This window comes from Rutidosis leptorrhynchoides, chromosome 3 (assembly GCF_046630445.1).
Source record: "Rutidosis leptorrhynchoides isolate AG116_Rl617_1_P2 chromosome 3, CSIRO_AGI_Rlap_v1, whole genome shotgun sequence".
Classification (NCBI taxonomy): Eukaryota; Viridiplantae; Streptophyta; class Magnoliopsida; order Asterales; family Asteraceae; genus Rutidosis; species Rutidosis leptorrhynchoides.
The window spans coordinates 689218444-689236515 of NC_092335.1; the positions used below are offsets into that span (position 1 = coordinate 689218444).

An 18072-nucleotide genomic window follows, 5' to 3' on the forward strand; every position below is an offset into this window, starting at 1 on the left:
AATATGTGACAATTTAATTTTTCTCCTATTAATAGGACCTAAAAGTTCCTAGTGTAGTTTGAGGCTTTGAACTATCTCAAAATATGATACAAAAAGAAAATTTGACAATCTAATTTTAATAATATATTAATAATTTCATAGTTGTAAGAGCGCTACTAACCGTTGTTTCTTCTCACCCATCCTTCTTTTAGCCCTCAAAGACGCCAATGGCAGCAATTAGTCCTGGCTAGCCCTGCTTCCGCCCTCACCTCATCGCCCTCCTCCATTTCTTTCTTAAGCATATTCCAGGGTGAAGGAGTGTAAGAGTGTTCAAAACAATGACATACTTCCACTTCAGGACTAGCTGCCACATCAACGCCACATCAGCACTTCCTTCCCATGACTAACATTTGACTAAACACTACCAACAATGACATACTTCTTCATAAAAATTAGGACCCATTATATTAATTAATTAATTAAATGTTAAAGTATACAAGCAAAAATTTCCACTTAATATTGCACTCCACCTTACATGAGTGGTGTATGCGGGATGTAAGATGTAGACAATTCTTCCCTTATCCGAAAATAAAACAAGTCATTTCTCCACCTAGATTTAAACACTCAAAAGTAGACAAAGTTATATCTCTCTCTCTCTATTCGACGGATAAAGAGATTGCTTCCGAGTAAATCTCCGGCCAATAAGTGGGAACTTTTTTTAAAAAAATAAAATAGTAAAATAAAATTGAGACTCCATGAAAATGATAGAATCAAATTTCCATAGGTTTTAAATCCTGCATGGAATTCAATTTAGGCTCTAAACGGCAGTCAAGACGTCAATAAATCGACGCTTGATGTTGACTCAAAAATAGAGCCGATAAGTGATGATCATTATCTATTTAATATTGGAGTTTACGCAGTATCAACAATATATGTCTATTTCAACGTAAAATTGGAGAGTAAAATTGTAAACTCTTGTAGGAAAGAGTGGTTACAGTTGCAATTACGATTACAAGTAATATAATATGTACAAGAAGCAATAATGCAACAGAGTATATATACAATTCATATGTCAATGGTCAGAGCCTCACTTTAAGGATCACATGAAGTGACGGAAGAAAAAGAAATTCAACCTCGAATTTTAACATTTTAAGCTTGGTACCTTTAAAATGTGTTCAAATAATTCTAAGAAATATTGTTCCGAGATTATCCCAGTTGTCTTCTTGAACTTTATGTAATTTAGGAGAACACCTTAAGTGATTACGATGTTGATTATATTGTATCCTAGATTTAAATGTTACCCGTTTAACTTGTTACATGTACAAGGTGTCGAAACAAAATTACGGAGTAATATGATACATAGATCAACGATACATCCATAACACGTACCTTGACAACAAAATATTTGAAATTTCTACAAAATTTAAAACATTCCTAACCAAATTAAAAAAAAAAAAAAATTCCAAAATGATACACCCATGACCTAGCCCGGCCCAACTTGGGCTGACCCGGCCCGGTACCAGATTACACCACTTTTTTTTACCAACATAACCACACTCAATAGTTTAGGAGAGAATACTTGAGTCTCAATACAATCTTCCCTTTCTCAACCCCAAGCTTACCTCCGGTAACCACCCAGTGACCCGGTGGATCTGCGGGCCCCTTACTCATCTCTGTCGTATCGACAAATTTTGCCAACTTATTACTACTTCCCGAACCTGAGCTGGAATCACCAGTTGATCGTGTTGACTTTTCATTTGGAGAGTGGTCCCACAAAGATCTTCGAACGGTACAACCAGGCAACCGGGAATATAAAAGTTTCATGTAAAGTACATTTCTTGATCCAAAATCCCATACGCCGAGCTGGCCACCAGTGACTATATGGACCCCGCACGAGTCAACAGTAAAGGCCTCAGGGCTCTCGATTGGTGCACTGCTGACATGAGAGAAGTTTTTCCACTTCACTGGCTCGAACCATCGGCTATCTTGTTCCTCGGGTCCTAACCACTTGGGTGCACCGATGGCTACATGTGCGTCCCAATATGGACGGAGGACCTTAGGGAGGGACTGCAAGTGTTGTAGATGAATGCTTAATCGGTTATTTTTTGAACCTTCTAAGCATAATCGAATGCCCGTCACTGGTTTTCGTCCCACTGATATCTATACATGCATACAAGTAACCAATGCACAATTATTACAGTATTAACATTAACATTAACATTAACATTAACATTAACATTAACACTTGTATAGTAAAAGTGGTGGCGAACGTCGTCGTTTCAGTTATATCGGATTGTCGTTTTGAATTTGCGTTCACATTACAAACGGTCCCTCAAATTCGATTATATTTACACAACGACCCCTCAAGTTTACACTTTTTCAGGGGTAAAAAGTGTAAATATATCATCTTATTACAAAATAAAAGAAACTAATTCCACCCGAATTTATAACGGGCCCTATCTTCTCGCTCGGTGAGAGTTAAATTTTTCAGAGACCACCGTTCAACTCGAAAAAATCTTATGAACCCAAAAGGACTAACTATACGCGAAACGGACACTTCTCAAAAAAACGCTAAACACAACGACAACCCGTATCTTCCCGCTCGCCACGAGTTAAATTTTTCCGACGGCAGCGTCAGACTCGAAATAATTTTATGAACAAAACGAAACTAACCACGTTCGAAATGGACACTTTTTAAAAAACGCTAAACACGGCAGCCCCGTATCTTTCTGTTCAGCGGGAGTTAAATTTTTTCGACAGCACCGTTACACTCCAAAAAATTTATTGAACAAAACAAAACTAACTACGTTCGAAACGGATATGTTTTAAAAAACGCTTAACACAACGAAAACGGCGCTTAACACATGGGCCGGGTTCCCCTCTGTAAATACACAACGCTACGTTAAATATGAATACGCGCGGGCCGGTCCGGACTAGTTAATTACTATAAACAAAAGAAAAAACAGTAATAAATGTTGTGGTTACATGAATATAAAACCAGTAAATTTTCATGTACAGGTTAACGGGCCGGGCCGGGCCGACCCGACCCAACATTACATCTTTGTCCAGTTTTTTTAGCTTTGTAAATGATTGTGCAGGTAGAGAAACACAAATTTTTTAATGAAAGGCAGGTACCTGATCTTGAGAAACGTAAAGCTTTTGGCCCATCATGCTAAATTGTAAAGATGGACAAACTGGTTCCTTTCTTCGATGGCCCGGAAGACGATCTTGTAAAGGGGCCCATACTCTTGGCACCTGGAACTCGAGAAAATATCTCAGCTCTTCAATCTGAGGCTTGTCTGTGCACCAAACAGATACAACAAAAAGAAACAAATTATAAGAATACAACTCCTAGTAAAAAATATATTTTAATAAATAAAACTAAAGTTATACAAATTCAAGAAGGCTTACATTCAAGATAAACGCTTATAGCCCGAGTCAAATGTTCCTTTCCAGGTAATCCATCTAAAAGAGAGATAATAGGAACAAATTGCATGCAGATTACGTCTGGGGAGTATTTTACGGTTTTTTCCCATTGAGTATGGCTTTGCTCCAAATCATCTCCACCCCTTCTTCTGAATATAACAGTTACATCCTGCATAACAATGTAAATAAATAAAATACAAAAATAAAAACTTTATTTTAACCATGGAATTAAATTAAAATATATGTTACTGTTTGAAAGAAATGTATAAAGCATACAGTCGTACATACTTCCTTTGCTTTTCCACCAAGCGAGGATCCACTTGTGGGTTGAGGGTATATCCCTTGGCTACTGAACAAAGATGGATCACCACCCTGTAACAAAACAAGAAACGGGTCGAATTAACATAACATTAAGTGATAACTTCAAGGATATGTAACTGCTCTATCACAAATTACAAATAAATTTTAAAAAAATCTAAAATTAAAGGTGCCAGAGTTGGATCGTTGTTTATTTCAAACGGGTCAAAATCGCCAAACGTGTTAAAAGTCGTCCAAAGCATATTTTTAATGCATACAACTTCCTAAATTGTTTTATTTGATAATACAACTTACACGTTGAGTGAAAAACTAGTTAGAAAAAATAATGACGGGTCAATTCAGCCCAACCTGGTCTGTTTCAAACTGTATTAAAAGTTCAAAAAGTACTCGATTTGATCATTACTCAACCCAGCCATATAGCCACCTCTAGTAAGAATCAACAACCGGAATACTTATGCATTAACTAGAAAAACTATATGCTGCCTGAATAGTTAAGGAACAGTTCAAGAAAACTAGCCTTTTCCTTGTATCTCAAAAGACCCGAATCAGTAAGGTTTTCAGTATTGGTGAACCTTTGGTTTCCTATATCTTGAACATAATTTTTTATCTCGACAGTCGACAATGGGGACGATAAGTGTTGTTTAACGTATATAACATCTTTACCACCAATTGTAACCGATGTTATAACGTGAGTCCCGAAAGTCTCAATAAAACTATCACGAAAAAAATAACATAAAACAAAACATCAGTAATAATATTAGATCAAAGCAACTCAACTAGTTTAATACTTAATACAAAAACAATTTGTATACCTCGCTAAGGCTGGGGGGTCCCACGATGTAGGGACGGCTCGTTTAACATTTTCTTGCAACACTAAAGAGGATATTGTGAGCTCAAATTTAGCAAGTGGGATGAAATGACCATCCATACAAAGGGTTTTGGTGGCGGCAGCGTCTATATGTTTTGATCCCGTAAAGCTATACGCAGCATTAAAACTACCGAGAGGAACGTTTCCCGATAAGTTAGCTCTCTTATTAAAATACTCAACCATCTGTAATTATAAAGTTCATTAAGAAAAAGTTAATATGTATACGCGATTCATGAATAATCTTTGTCAACAATGTAAATTCATTTTGTTACATGAACAGCTGAAAGTTAATTGTGATTGCAAGTATACCTCATGATAATTGCAAACTCCAGAACTATTACGATTAGCCGGTTCTTGAGAATTTTCTATATCCCTTGATACATTTGGCACAACCAAATTATCATATACCCAAAGATCCCTTTTGTGTTCTTCATCAATCTCAACAACTTTTGAACCTGCCACTCCTTTACAATATAACAACCTCGTATCGAAATTTATATCAAAACCCTTACCCAACGCCTGCACCGAATTCTTAGCAGTATGTAAAGCTGCTGCATTTTCCTCCATCTCATCAAATTCAAATAACAAAATCCAATTCTCAATCAAAACCCCCAAATTTCCAATTTTTTTAAACCACTTACAAACTGATTGTCAGATTAACTCATAACCCTTTTTAAATTAGGGCTGATTGAAATAATTCAACATCAAATTGGGGAAAAATCAACACCCCATCAAGAACTATATGATCTTTGAAATACCCAATACCCTAAATAACCTAAAAATTAAACCTTTTTTCTTAAAATAGGATTCTTACACTAAATCAGCAACAAAGATAAGGGTTCTTGAACGAGAAACACAATAGTGAATTCATACAAACTGTAATAGCGAAAAGAGATTCAAGATTTACCAACCAATCATCTCGAGATTCAAATATGAAAAGAACTTATCTTGATGTAATTAAAAAGAATAATAGCCATATATCTAAATCATCTTGATTGATTGAACTGAAAAGGTCTTGTACCACAGTCAATTTCTCTGGATTTTTCTCTGAAATTGCAAAGTAATCTTGGCTACATAGGCTTCCAACAGTATTGAGTCCAAAACACGGCCATTGACTATTGAGAATTTTAGTATTTTGCCAAATATTCATTATAAATTAATTTTTTTTATTTTCTTTTAATAATAATAATAATAATAATAATAATAATAATAATAATAATAATAATAATAATAATAATAACTAGTTGTGTAGCCCTCGCTTCGCGCCGGGAGCTCCGTTTTAAATGTGAGTTAAAAAAAAATCTTGATCTATTTTGTAAAAAAGAATTTTTTCCGACATCTAACATTGAAGGGTTGTTCCTTCTGTGAAAGTTGTTTCTTTTAGCGTTCGATTTTTTTTTTAAAGTTAGTTGATCTATTTTGTAAAAAAGATTCGACATCTTTTGGTAGCATTGAAGGGTTGTTCCTTTTATGAAAGTTGCTTCCTTTTTCGTTGAGGAAGGAAAAAAAAAGTTAGTTAATTTTTTTTTTAAAAAAAATTTCGACATCTTTTTCTAACATTGAAGGGTTGGTTCTTTTACGAAAGTTGCTTCTTTTATCGTTGGGACAAAAAAAATTTACTGTAGCGCAAATAGTACTATTCAATCGGTGAAAATAAAAAAAAATGTGCGCGAATAGTACTATTTATAACAGAAAAGACAAATTTTGTCTATTAGTTAATATGTAAATAATAATTTAATATAAATAACAAATACAAAAATGTAAATGAAAAACACATGTTTTCGTTTTTGTTGGTAACGATAACAACTACTCCGTATATTGTAGTATTTATTCATGTCAAAAATTAATAATATAATTTTAAATCATTACATTATTCGTTCAAGATGATTATCAAATAGCTATTTTGTTATTTAAAAACAACTTCATTCAAAACCTTTGAATCATTCAGATTATAAATTATAAATTATTCAACGTTTAGTCATTTAGTTTTATCACGCATCCATAGTTTCATCAATTTCAACTACAAAGTGGTGATGTAGTGATTATGTTTACCCTTTTAAAGTAGAGTTTATGTGTTTAGATTCAAAAATCTTAAAAAAATTAAACCCTTAATGATCACATAGGTTCACTTGTAATGAGTCCAGGTTTTTCGCAAAACTAATAGTCGCCCTAAACTTAATCGACTAGCTTTGCGAGGAGAGGTATACCAAAATATTATTTACACCAATATCTATTATAAAAGTGTACTTTGATGCATGTTAGTACCAGTTCGTAACTAGTAAAGTACGACATACACTCAAAAAGTGTCATAATGTCCATGTCCATGTCCAAGCTTGACTAACAATTAATTAATTTTTTTTTTTTTTTTTTTGTGACTGACATAATATCGTGTTATGATTGAGGTTAATATACCTATTCATGCCCAAATAATTGATAACAATGCAAAACGAGAAAAAAAAGAACAATATACTAAAATAGATAAAAGAAAAATACCTTCTCAATAAGAGCATTCTCATTCATGACACCCTTCTTCATATTAACACACTGTCACATCAGTGCCACATTACCGTTTCTTTCTCATATCCTTCCTATCACTAACTCATCACATATCACTCCCAACCATCACATCCTTTTCAACCACTAAAAAATAAATTAATTAAATTATGGTACAAATCTAAAAGCAAATTGTACAAGTGTTTACAACAATTTCATATGTGATGCAAAATGCTTAAGATTCACTAAATGGAAGACATAAATGGATAGGCAATGGATTAGCTAAGCATTCCTAATGGTGCTAATGGATTGGCAATGGATTAACAATGAATTGACATTCAATTAACTAACCATTGGGAATGCTCTAATAAGGTTTCATGTTAGAGCATATTACCTACTATACTAATTGTCCACTATGTTTAATGACTATTATGTTTATGTGTCAGTAACCTTCGTATATTTATGCACATGAGTATTTTAATAATTTTATATTTTTATTATTTTTTAATATTTGATTTGCTTTTTGTCGTAGTGAAACGTGGCCCACCAACTGATACCATCATACCGCTAATTAAACAAAACGAAAATCCTAAATCGGCCTAAATAGCATAAAGCTGACGACTACCACCGAAAACCATAAGCTAAATCTAAACACGGAGTCACCCAAAACCGCATTCAATCTTTCAGACTCAACACCACAACCGCAACTTTTTAATCACGCTAGAGGAATTAAACATATAAGTAATCTCATTAGAGGAATTTAATGTATTGATAACTTGGTCCAAACCTTGTAGAGTCGAATGAGAAATTTTACTTTTCTAATGGTCAACGGATCTTTTAATTGACTTTTTATTACTCGTGTAGTCATGTGATTCTTCTAAAAGAAAAATTCAACACCAAACATTCAATTTATTTAAAATGTTTAGCATTGAGTACATTGTTTCAATGAAGTACACTGTGTCAATTAATTTGGAATGTGCACGAAAGTCAAGTATAGGTCCTTACTCCTCAACAATCACATTTGACAAAAACAAAATATCTAAAAAGAATTAATGTTGAAAAGGCAACTACCCTATGATTCACGTAAAAGAAGGAAAACAAATAATATAATATACTTTTGAGAAGGATAGCCATGGACATTTGTCAAACACTAAACTTTAATGCCCAATCTTTATTTATTTGTCCACATTGCAACAACCAAACTGCTTTGCGACAAAAAGTCACGTAGTTTCATGTGAAGATTTCTGGAAAAATGAAAAGATACAAAAGAAGACTTTATTCATATCATAATTCATAAGTCTTAATCAAGTCTATAAACTTATGCCACATGTGCAATGTGCCATCGGGCTTAAATCACCTTGAACTATACGATATAAATTTGATGCAATGTGTCATCTTACTATATACAGATCTCATAACGATTGATGAAATCAAGTGGTGTTAATATTTTTGCATGTTGGTCATATCAAGTTTTAATTTTACCTTAATGTCTTTCAATATAACTGTAAGATGTCTATACGGGAGTCGGGAGTTGATATATCTACAATGAATTTTGATATGCATCATAAAAATGCATTATATGCGTGTAGGATACACATTCATAATTCATTCATGATTATGGTATGCTTATGATAAATTTATCAAAATTAATGGTGAAATTAACATTGTAACTCATGGACATGCCGGTAGAAGCTACTCATGACCCTATATGCAAGTACAAGTTTCAAATAACGCCATCACTAAACTACGTTATAGCATACGGAGTACATATTAACATGAGCGAAGAATCTACAATTTTTATGTGCCTAATTTACAACCAATGTCTACCAAGACCACTTCCACCATACCGAGTTGCCTACAGCATGATCTATGATTTTTTTACCCTGATTTACAGGGTGGTTTCAAAGATCACACCTTTTTTTAGCATACAAGATTGATAAAAGAAGACTCAAGATCTTACTCTTAGCTCATTGTGAGTTCTTGGACTTTTTGGCAGCAAAAATCTGACGGATAAAAGAAAACTTCCGTCTTGAGCGTGCAGAAAACTCGTTCATTGACCCACCATTACTAGCTGATGATGTCACATCTTCGGCGGCATTGCATTCTTCTGGTGGTGGGGAAGGTGGTGGGAGGGTGAAGATAAATGTGTTGATCATGCGTATGATTTGGTCAAAACTTGGTCTTAGATTCGGATCCTCAACCCAACATGATTGTATGATGAAGGCGAGTTCAGGTGATATATCATCTGTAAGATTTGGCCTTTCTTGCTGTTTCAAGTGAGTATAGAAAGTTAGAAAGAAAAAAGAAAAAAAACGGTAATACATTGCACACCATAGGATTAAAATAACACATTTTATGTTAGCCACCTAAAGACATGTACATACGATACACGTAACTGAATACTAATCAGCACCAAAATGTCCATAACATATAAGCATATAAAATATACGGATGGAGTATTAGATAAAAGAAAAGGATTGTGGCACCTTGAAAGCAGCAGCATAAGCAGCCTGCAAATTAGACATGCCATCAAAAGGCATTCGATTTGTGACCAACACGATACCAAAACTGTAAACGTCAACCTTGTTATTGTAATGCTTCTTCTCCCCTTGACGCAGTGTCACGGTGCTATACAACTGCAGATTTTAAAGTTTTACTTTTTTCCCCGCATTGAAAATAGAATATATAAACAGACGAAGTTTTACCCTATTCAGATTACCCGGGGAGGACAAGTAACTTTACACTAATATAAGTGGTCTAACCATGTTATCCCATGAACTTTTCCGACCATTTCCCTAGCCACCACAAGATATGCTTCTAGTGAGGTTTGAACCTGAGACCTCTTATGATGATATCAGGACACCAACCACTAGGCTACATAATAAGTAATTGCAAATTCAATTTAACTTCCATTTGGAAGAAGTTGTAAGCATTTACTATTTGCCATTACAATGTGATTTTATACACTTTCGTACTTACAATTATTTAAATTTTAGCATTTAGCAAAAAATATGGACTTGTAAATTCAGTCATATGATTGGTTATTATTTATTATCAAATTGAAACCAGAATGATAAATAGCCCTTCAACCCAGCATGAAAATTGAGTCATAGAATTGGTTCATACTTATGGTTTTGTTTTTCAAATGGTCCATTTTGACCCGTTACAAAAGGATATGAGCTAAGAAAAGCATACAAATATTCAACAATTGAGTTTAGGCATAACCGAATAATCGATATTTGATCACTCGAATCACATACCTCAGGTGCCATCCAACGATAAGTCCCGGTCTCTGCTGTCATCATTTCAGTAACGGTTTCTTCCCTCGCAAGACCAAAATCTGCAAGCTTCACTGACTTCTGATTTTCAGTGAGGAGTAAATTATCTGAATCAACATTTCAAATCATTATCCAAACTTAAAAGATGCAAAACAGGCCACAAAATATAATATCAATAGGTCCATTTTCAAAAAATAATATATAAGAAATACATACCAGGCTTTAGATCTCTGTGTATAATCCCATTAGCATGCAAACATTCCATGGCTTGAGCAATATCGAGGGCAAAGTTCAAAGCTAAACGAAGGTCTAATTGATTTGGACGAATACTGCCCAAGTACTTTCTGAGTGACATCCCCGGTAACAATTCAGAGACAATCACCATTAAAGGATATTTACAAGCTCCAATAAACTACATAAAATTAAAGAGTTTAGAATATTTATTTAAAGCACACATTACCAATTTAAAATCTTGAAATGAACATATCCACCTTCACTAAGTTGTCATGTTTGACTCGTGACATCATATTAACTTCCCGTGCAAAACGACCTTCAAGTGCAGTTCGTTCTTCTGTGTTACTCCCTCGGGTAAGAACCTTTATAGCCACTATTCGATCTTTATACCTATGAAAGTACATTACGTTTTACACAAATTTCAAATAAACAACAAATCTTATACTAACGCTTATTTTTTAAGAATTCAATTAGTATAATTTTCAGAACCATCACATTCAGCAAGAATGAGCAGTTTAAGACAAAGAACCAAGAAAGATAACATTTTTACGTCTACAATATTCAAATTCATTAGGGTAATCTACAATGTTAATTTGAAAATTTGCAAGAATGCAACAAATGAAAAGCCAAGTAATAATGTTCAAAATTAAATTAAAATGACAATAAATACATACTTATTTTTTGGACATCAAGACCATAAATACATGCTAACATACACCAGTATTGGTTCTAAGTAACTCTTTTCTGAATTTTTTGGTTAACTTTAAAATAATATGCATTAAATATTCACCCTATAACTATAAGACTGGAAATCTGTTAGGAAGAGGGGATCGCCTGGACGTTGGGAGATATAAATTTGAGAGAAAAACAACTCTATTACTCACAAGAATAGATTTACAGAGTATTACAAAACTCTTACAAAAAAACTCTCAAACTCACACACACTCTCTAGGTTGTGATTACACTTCTCTGAGTGATTTAGGATGATTTACAACTGAGGTTTGCACCTCTATTTATAGTAAAAATTCTATGGCGGTGGAATGGTGTGAACGGAGAAGGTTGGCGGCCGTCATCGTCATCAACTTTGCTACCTCCATATGAGTTGTCAAGGTTGCCTACTTTGAATATCTAGAAGGTGGGCTTCTAGATTGTAGGCTGGAAATCTTCAATTCTCCCCCTCCAGCCGAATCCACAAACATTCCAGTTATGTCTCTGCATAACTCCAACTTCTCTCGAGTCACCACCTTTGTTAACATATCCGCAGGATTCTCCTTTGTATGGATCTTCACTAGTCTCAACAGTTGTCGATCAATTACCTCGCGTATCCAATGATAGCGAATATCAATATGTTTTGTACGAGAATGGTACATGGAGTTCTTGCTCAAATCTATAGCACTTTGACTGTCACAATATACCTTGTACTCCTTTTGCTTGATTCCAAATTCTTGAAGATAACGCTTTAACCACAACATTTCTTTTCCAGCTTCTGCGGCAGCAATATACTCTGCTTCAGTTGTGGATAATGCAACACACCTCTGTAGTCTTGACTGCCATGAAACAGCTCCCCCTGCAAAAGTGTAAATGAATCCTGAAGTAGATTTCCTACTATCAGGATCTCCGGCCATATCCGCATCTGTATTGCCTTTCAAGATTGGATCAGCTCCCCCGTAACAAAGACATAGATTCTTTGTACCTTTAAGATATCTGAGAATCCATTTTACCGCCTCCCAATGCTCTTTCCCGGGGTTCGAGAGAAAACGACTCACCGTTCCCACTGCATGAGCAATATCGGGCCTTGTACACACCATCGCATACATCAAACTTCCAACTGCTGAGGAATATGGTACTGACGACATCTCCCCGATCTCTTCCTTGGATGAGGGACAAGAACTCTTGCTTAACTTGAAATGGTTAGCTAATGGAATGCTAACAGGTTTGGCATTGTTCATATTGAAACGTGAAAGCACTCGTTCAATATACTTCTCCTGAGATAGCCATAACCTTTTATTCTTCCTATCTCGGGTTATCTGCATTCCCAAAATCTGTTGAGCCTGTCCTAAGTCTTTCATGTCAAAAGACTTAGAGAGTTCCTTCTTCAGCTGGTTGATCTTCGTTACGTCTTTTCCTACGATCAAAATATCGTCTACATAAAGTAGAAGAGCAACGAAATCTCCTTCAGAAAACTTCTGAATGTAGACACACTCATCTGCTGCAGTTTTCTTGTACCCGTGACTCACCATGCACGAGTCAAACTTCTTGTACCACTGCCTAGGTGCCTGCTTCAAACCGTACAAACTTTTCTTCAGCCTGCATACGAGGTTATCTCCTGAAACCTCAAAACCTTCTGGCTGCTCCATGTAAATTTCTTCATGTAAATCTCCATGAAGAAAAGCTGTCTTTACATCCATCTGTTCAAGCTCCAAGTTCATACTTGCGACCAATCCAAGTATGACTCTAATTGAAGTCATCTTGACTACTGGTGAAAATATCTCGTCAAAATCAATCCCTTTCTTCTATTGGAATCCTTTGACTACAAGTCGTGCTTTATATTTCACCACTTTTCCACTACCATCCTTTTTCAGCTTGAACACCCATTTATTTTTCAGTGCCTTCTTCCCGCGTGGAAGTTCTACAATCTCATAAGTTTGATTTTTCTGCAGAGAATCCATCTCATCCTGCATTGCGAGCAACCATTTTTCTTTATCCTTATGAGTTACTGCTTCATGAAAACTCTCCGGTTCTCCATCTTCAGTAAGTAGAAGGTACTCGGATTCTGGATATCTACTCGATGGAATCCGACCTCGTTCAGATCTACGAACTTCTGGAACATTCTGAGGAGATCCACCATCATCTTGACCTTGTGATGGTGCTGGAACGTCTGGCAGATGGGGTTGTGGCTCCCCCTGCTCAGCACCGTCATTTTCCTCATTATCTTCTACTTCTAGCATTTCTTCTTGCACTGAAAATTCATTTCTCATGAATGATTCCGTTGTTGCCTCTGGCACCTGAGCAGCAACATTTGTCTTCTGAGATATTGTGGGCTTTTCAATATCTTCTATTGTCTGGCTTTCATGGAACACTACGTCCCTACTTCTGATCACCTTTTTCTCCTTTGGATCCCATAATCTGTATCCAAATTCTTCATCTCCATAGCCTATGAATATGCATGGAGTGGTCCTTGCATCCAGCTTCTGCCTGAGCTCCTTGGATACATGTGCGTACGCCAAACATCCAAATACTCTTAAGTGAGAGTATGATGGATCCTTTCCAGACCAAAGTTTCTCCGGAACTTCAAAATTCAGTGGTACTGATGGAGATCGGTTGATCAAATAACAAGCGGCTCTGACTGCTTCTCCCCAGAATGGCTTTGGCAGCTTAGCCATACTGAGCATGCTCCGAACACGTTCCATGATTGTTCGGTTCATTCTTTCTGCTATACCATTATGTTGAGGGGTACGTGGGACCGTCTTCTCATGTCGGATGCCATATGATCTGCAATAGGCATCGAACTGCCTGGAAGAGTATTCACCGCCGTTGTCGGATCGAAGACACTTTAACTTCTTTCCTGTCTCACGTTCTACCATGACATGGAACTGTTTGAAGTAATCGAACACCTGGTCCTTCGTCCGCAAGAAATATACCCACACCTTTCGAGAAGCATCATCGATAAACGTTAGAAAGTATCGGTTGCCGCCAATTGATTCAACCTCTAAGGGACCGCAAACATCAGAGTGTACCAGACTGAGTAACTCTGATCTTCTCGTTGAAGAGGAATTAAACGAGACTCTATGCTGCTTACCAAACAGACAATGATTGCAAGAATCTAGTGCAGCATCCTTGTCTACATTGATAAGCTCCTTCTTTATTAGGGTAGACAACCCTTTCTCACTCATGTGACCGAATCTCTGGTGCCATAAATTTTGTGAAGCCTCCTTTTCTGCAACATTAATACTGTCTGTGCAGATTTTCACATGAGTCTTGTACAGTGTGCCACAAATGTGTCCTCGAGCGACTATCATAGCGCCTCTTGACAATTTCCATGTGCCTTTACTGAAATGACTATCATAGCCCTGTTTATCGAGAGCTACTCCGGAAAGTAAATTCAGCCGAAGATCTGGCACATGGCGGACATCCTTCAAAGTGATTGTGCTCCCGGAACTTGTGTTTATCTTGACATCACCAATTCCGACAATCTCAGCGGAACTGGAATTTCCCATCTTCACAGCTCCAAAGTCTCCAGCTTTGTATGTTGTGAAGTATTCCTTGTATGGAGTCACGTGGTAGGAAGCTGCAGTATCTACCACTCATTCTGTGTCTTCTCGTGAGACGTGAAGGCATGTCTCATCATGGGTTGAACAATAAGCTACATCACCTGTGATAGCAACTACTGTTTCTCCACCCTTATTCTTCGGCTGTGAACTACTTTGACCTTGTTCCTCTTTCAATCTATAGCAGTTCTTCTTCATATGTCCCTCTAATCCACAATGATGGCATTTATATGTTGGTTTTCTGCCATCAGCTGACCTGCCCCTGCTCTTGCTTCTGCCTCTACATTTATTTTTACTACTCATTCGCTGTCTTCCCCGATTCTCTGTGACAAAGGCATGGGTCTGATCTGTGCCCATGTCCTTTCTCCTTGCCTCTTCACTGAATAGGGCATCCTTGACCATTGACATGGTAAGTTTGCCATTCGGGGCTGAGTTGCTGAGTGTTACTACCAGCGTTTCCCAACTATCGGGAAGGGAACTAAGTAGCAGTAGCGCCTGAACTTCATCGCCAAGCGGCATCTCTACAGAAGATAACTGGTTGACCAAGCTCTGGAACTCACTGGTATGCTCGGCAACTGAAGTTCCACTTTTGAGCTTCATGTTGACTAAACGCCTCAGGGCTTTATTCCGAGCAGTCTTGGCCTGATACACGTCCTCCAACTTTTTCCAGAGGACATATGCGTCTGTCTCTTGTGCAACATGGTGGAAGACACTATGATCAATCCATTGACGGATCTGACCAATAGTTTTTCGGTTTGATTTCTTCCACTCTTTCTCTTTGGCAGAATCAGGGTTTATACCCTTCAATTCAATAGGATCGAACAAATCCTTACAGCTGAGGAGATCTTCCATTCGAGGTTTCCACAGCGTGTAGTTTGTGGCTGTGAGCATAATCATAGCTCCGAAAGATGATGTTGACTCTTCTGTGGACATTATCACCTTACAAATAATTTTTCAACACAAACGGGGTTGAATTGTAGAAAACAGAGATCACCGTTACGTCCGGAACGGTTGAAAATGGTGGAATAGACACTTCGCGGCTTAAATTCCACTTACGGGGCAAAATTATAATTTTTATAAACTTCAGGGACTAAGAATGAAATTCTGAAAATTTCAGGGACCAAATTGTAAAATTTCAGAATTGCTACAGTACCGCTACTGTACCGCTACAGTGACTTGCTACAGTGCCGCCAGCTGCTACAGTGAATTGCTACAGTGATCGTCTTCTCTGGCAAAAAATCCGGCACCGGTCGTCTTCTCCGGCGAGATTCTGGCGAGTTGACCAAACTTTGGCCGCGTTTTCTGGGCTCGTTATAACTCCGTTTAAGTCGCCGTTTTTTGCGTTGGACTCGGTTCGACGAGACGAATCCAATGGTACACTCAAAATTGAATTTTGAGAAAACTTCCGAAAACCCAAAAACCCAACCAACGTCTCTAACCAAGCTCTGATACCACTTGTTAGGAAGAGGGGATCGACTGGACGCTGGGAGATATAAATTTGAGAGAAAAACAACTCTATTACTCACAAGAATAGATTTACAGAGTATTACAAAACTCTTACAAAAAAACTCTCAAACTCACACACTCTCTAGGTTGTGATTACACTTCTCTGAGTGATTTAGGATGATTTACAACTGAGGTTTGCACCTCTATTTATAGTAAAAATTCTATGGCGGTGGAATGGTGTGAACGGAGAAGGTTGGCGGCCGTCATCGTCATCAACTTTGCTACCTCCATATGAGTTGTCAAGGTTGCCTACTTTGAATATCTAGAAGGTGGGCTTCTAGATTGTAGGCTGGAAATCTTCAAAAATCCTTAAATTCATCAGAATTTACTGCTTACGATAAACCATTGATCTTACAAGTGTAAAACAGCAAATTTTTACACTTTATGCAAATGAGTAAGTTTTGGACACAAAGAAATGAGATATTGAAAGCAATAATCAAATATTGCACTTTTAGACCAAAATTAATCATTCTTACAGAATCTAGTGCAGTTTACACATTTCCAAATAGATAACAAAGTTAATAACCTATAATTAAAATACTAATCTCACAAGCTGTAAAGGAACTATTGCTCACCTTCCTTCATAAACCTTCCCATGAGCCCCTTCTCCAATTTTGGTTCCAATAAATAACAATTTTGGATCAATCAGCACCCTTTCATCGATTGTGCAGTCGGAATTTGTGATCAACCCATTTGAACAAACTGATTTCGAGCAACCCGATCCTGATTTAACTGTTCCAGATTTACCATTGCTATTGTTGCTATTATTATTACTATTACTATTACTCTCAAATGCACCTTCTTCTGTTTTGTTATTTTTCTTCTTACTGCTACTGTCACTCATACTGCAATTTCAGACTATCCCCCTGTTCCTCATCCTCATCCTCATCCTCCTACCCTCACAATCCCACTTGTTTTACACCCTTAAAAAGACCCAGTTTTTCGCAACAAATTTGACAATCATACCCACCAAATTAATAACATTACAACATCTAAAACAGTATCAAGAAAACATAAAAATTCAATCTTTTTTGGACAAACATCACACATACAAGCAATAAAACAGTGTGATGATTAGAAAGATCAAAACTTTATTACTATAATCAACAAAACAATCAAATTAACCAATACCCAGATTAAATACTCAAGAAACAACCCAAATATGAAACGCCCAGATAGTAATTTAACTTTGAAAACCTGAAAAAAATATATATAAACAAAATGAAGATTGTTAGGGAGTAAAAGGAGGAACTTACAAAAGCATCAAAAAAATATAACCATGTGTGTGTAATAAAGACTACAACTACAATATTTGTAGAAACAGAAACACATACAAGCAACAACAACGAAGATGGTGATATACCCTGATCAATAAATTTAATCTTGGCCGGTGGGTTTTGCTCAAAATTTCATCTTTCTCTATTAGGTATTTGTTTCTCTATAAACTGAACAGAAAAAAAAATATAGACGGCGTCCCGATGAAGGTATTCTTGTTTCTTCAATATGATGGCAGAGAGATGAAAAAAGAGGCAAAGAATTTGTATGTTTAACACCCACTGGGTGTGAAATGTGTGAGACAAAATAGAAACTATAAAAAAAAAATGATAAAATGAAATTATATGAATACAGATAAAATAAAATTAAATTGATGTGGATATAAGATAATCTCATCTATATTCAATTCATTGTCATCTCTAATTGA

At 36.3% G+C, this 18072-nt stretch overlaps 2 protein-coding genes across 3 annotated transcripts; both read right to left on the bottom strand.

Moving 5' to 3' along the window:
• Positions 1 to 1369: 1369 nt before the first annotated feature.
• On the bottom strand, positions 1370 to 5688 carry LOC139899500 (MACPF domain-containing protein CAD1-like). 2 transcript variants are annotated; one of them, XM_071882336.1, is made up of 7 exons: positions 4901 to 5688; positions 4536 to 4774; positions 4241 to 4436; positions 3694 to 3777; positions 3391 to 3574; positions 3115 to 3278; positions 1370 to 2139 (listed from the first exon to the last, which is right to left on the bottom strand). In XM_071882336.1, the coding sequence occupies exons 1-7, from the start codon at positions 5156 to 5158 to the stop codon at positions 1537 to 1539; spliced, it is 1728 nt and encodes a 575-aa protein (XP_071738437.1). In that variant the 5' UTR covers positions 5159 to 5688; the 3' UTR covers positions 1370 to 1536. The 2 variants fall into 2 exon arrangements, with proteins under 2 accessions (XP_071738437.1, XP_071738438.1); XM_071882337.1 differs by lacking the exon at positions 4241 to 4436 and having other exon boundaries at positions 3690 to 3777.
• Positions 5689 to 8741: 3053 nt separating this feature from the next.
• Positions 8742 to 17938, bottom strand: LOC139903021 (serine/threonine-protein kinase STY13-like). Its single transcript, XM_071885777.1, has 7 exons — positions 17734 to 17938; positions 16946 to 17567; positions 10854 to 10986; positions 10579 to 10774; positions 10345 to 10469; positions 9571 to 9720; positions 8742 to 9351 (listed from the first exon to the last, which is right to left on the bottom strand). Exons 2-7 carry the CDS (start codon positions 17212 to 17214, stop codon positions 9052 to 9054), a joined length of 1173 nt encoding a protein of 390 aa, XP_071741878.1. The 5' UTR covers positions 17215 to 17567; positions 17734 to 17938; the 3' UTR covers positions 8742 to 9051.
• Between the last annotated feature and the right edge of the window lie 134 nt (positions 17939 to 18072).

Excerpts from the sequence above, each read along its gene's own strand:
- LOC139903021 (XM_071885777.1), bottom strand. The coding sequence starts at position 17,214 with ATGAGTGACAGTAGCAGTAAGAAGAAAAATAACAAAACAGAAGAAGGT. Across the intron at positions 10,987-16,945 it reads GGGAAGGTTTATGAAGGAAG|GTATAAAGATCGAATAGTGG; the intron begins GTGAGCAATAGT and ends GTACTTTCATAG. Across the intron at positions 10,470-10,578 it reads ACACAGAGATCTAAAGCCTG|ATAATTTACTCCTCACTGAA; the intron begins GTATGTATTTCT and ends ATGTTGATTCAG.
- LOC139899500 (XM_071882336.1), bottom strand. The coding sequence starts at position 5,158 with ATGGAGGAAAATGCAGCAGCTTTACATACTGCTAAGAATTCGGTGCAG. Across the intron at positions 3,279-3,390 it reads TATAAGCGTTTATCTTGAAT|ACAAGCCTCAGATTGAAGAG; the intron begins GTAAGCCTTCTT and ends TTTGGTGCACAG. Across the intron at positions 2,140-3,114 it reads TTTACGTTTCTCAAGATCAG|ATATCAGTGGGACGAAAACC; the intron begins GTACCTGCCTTT and ends ATGCATGTATAG.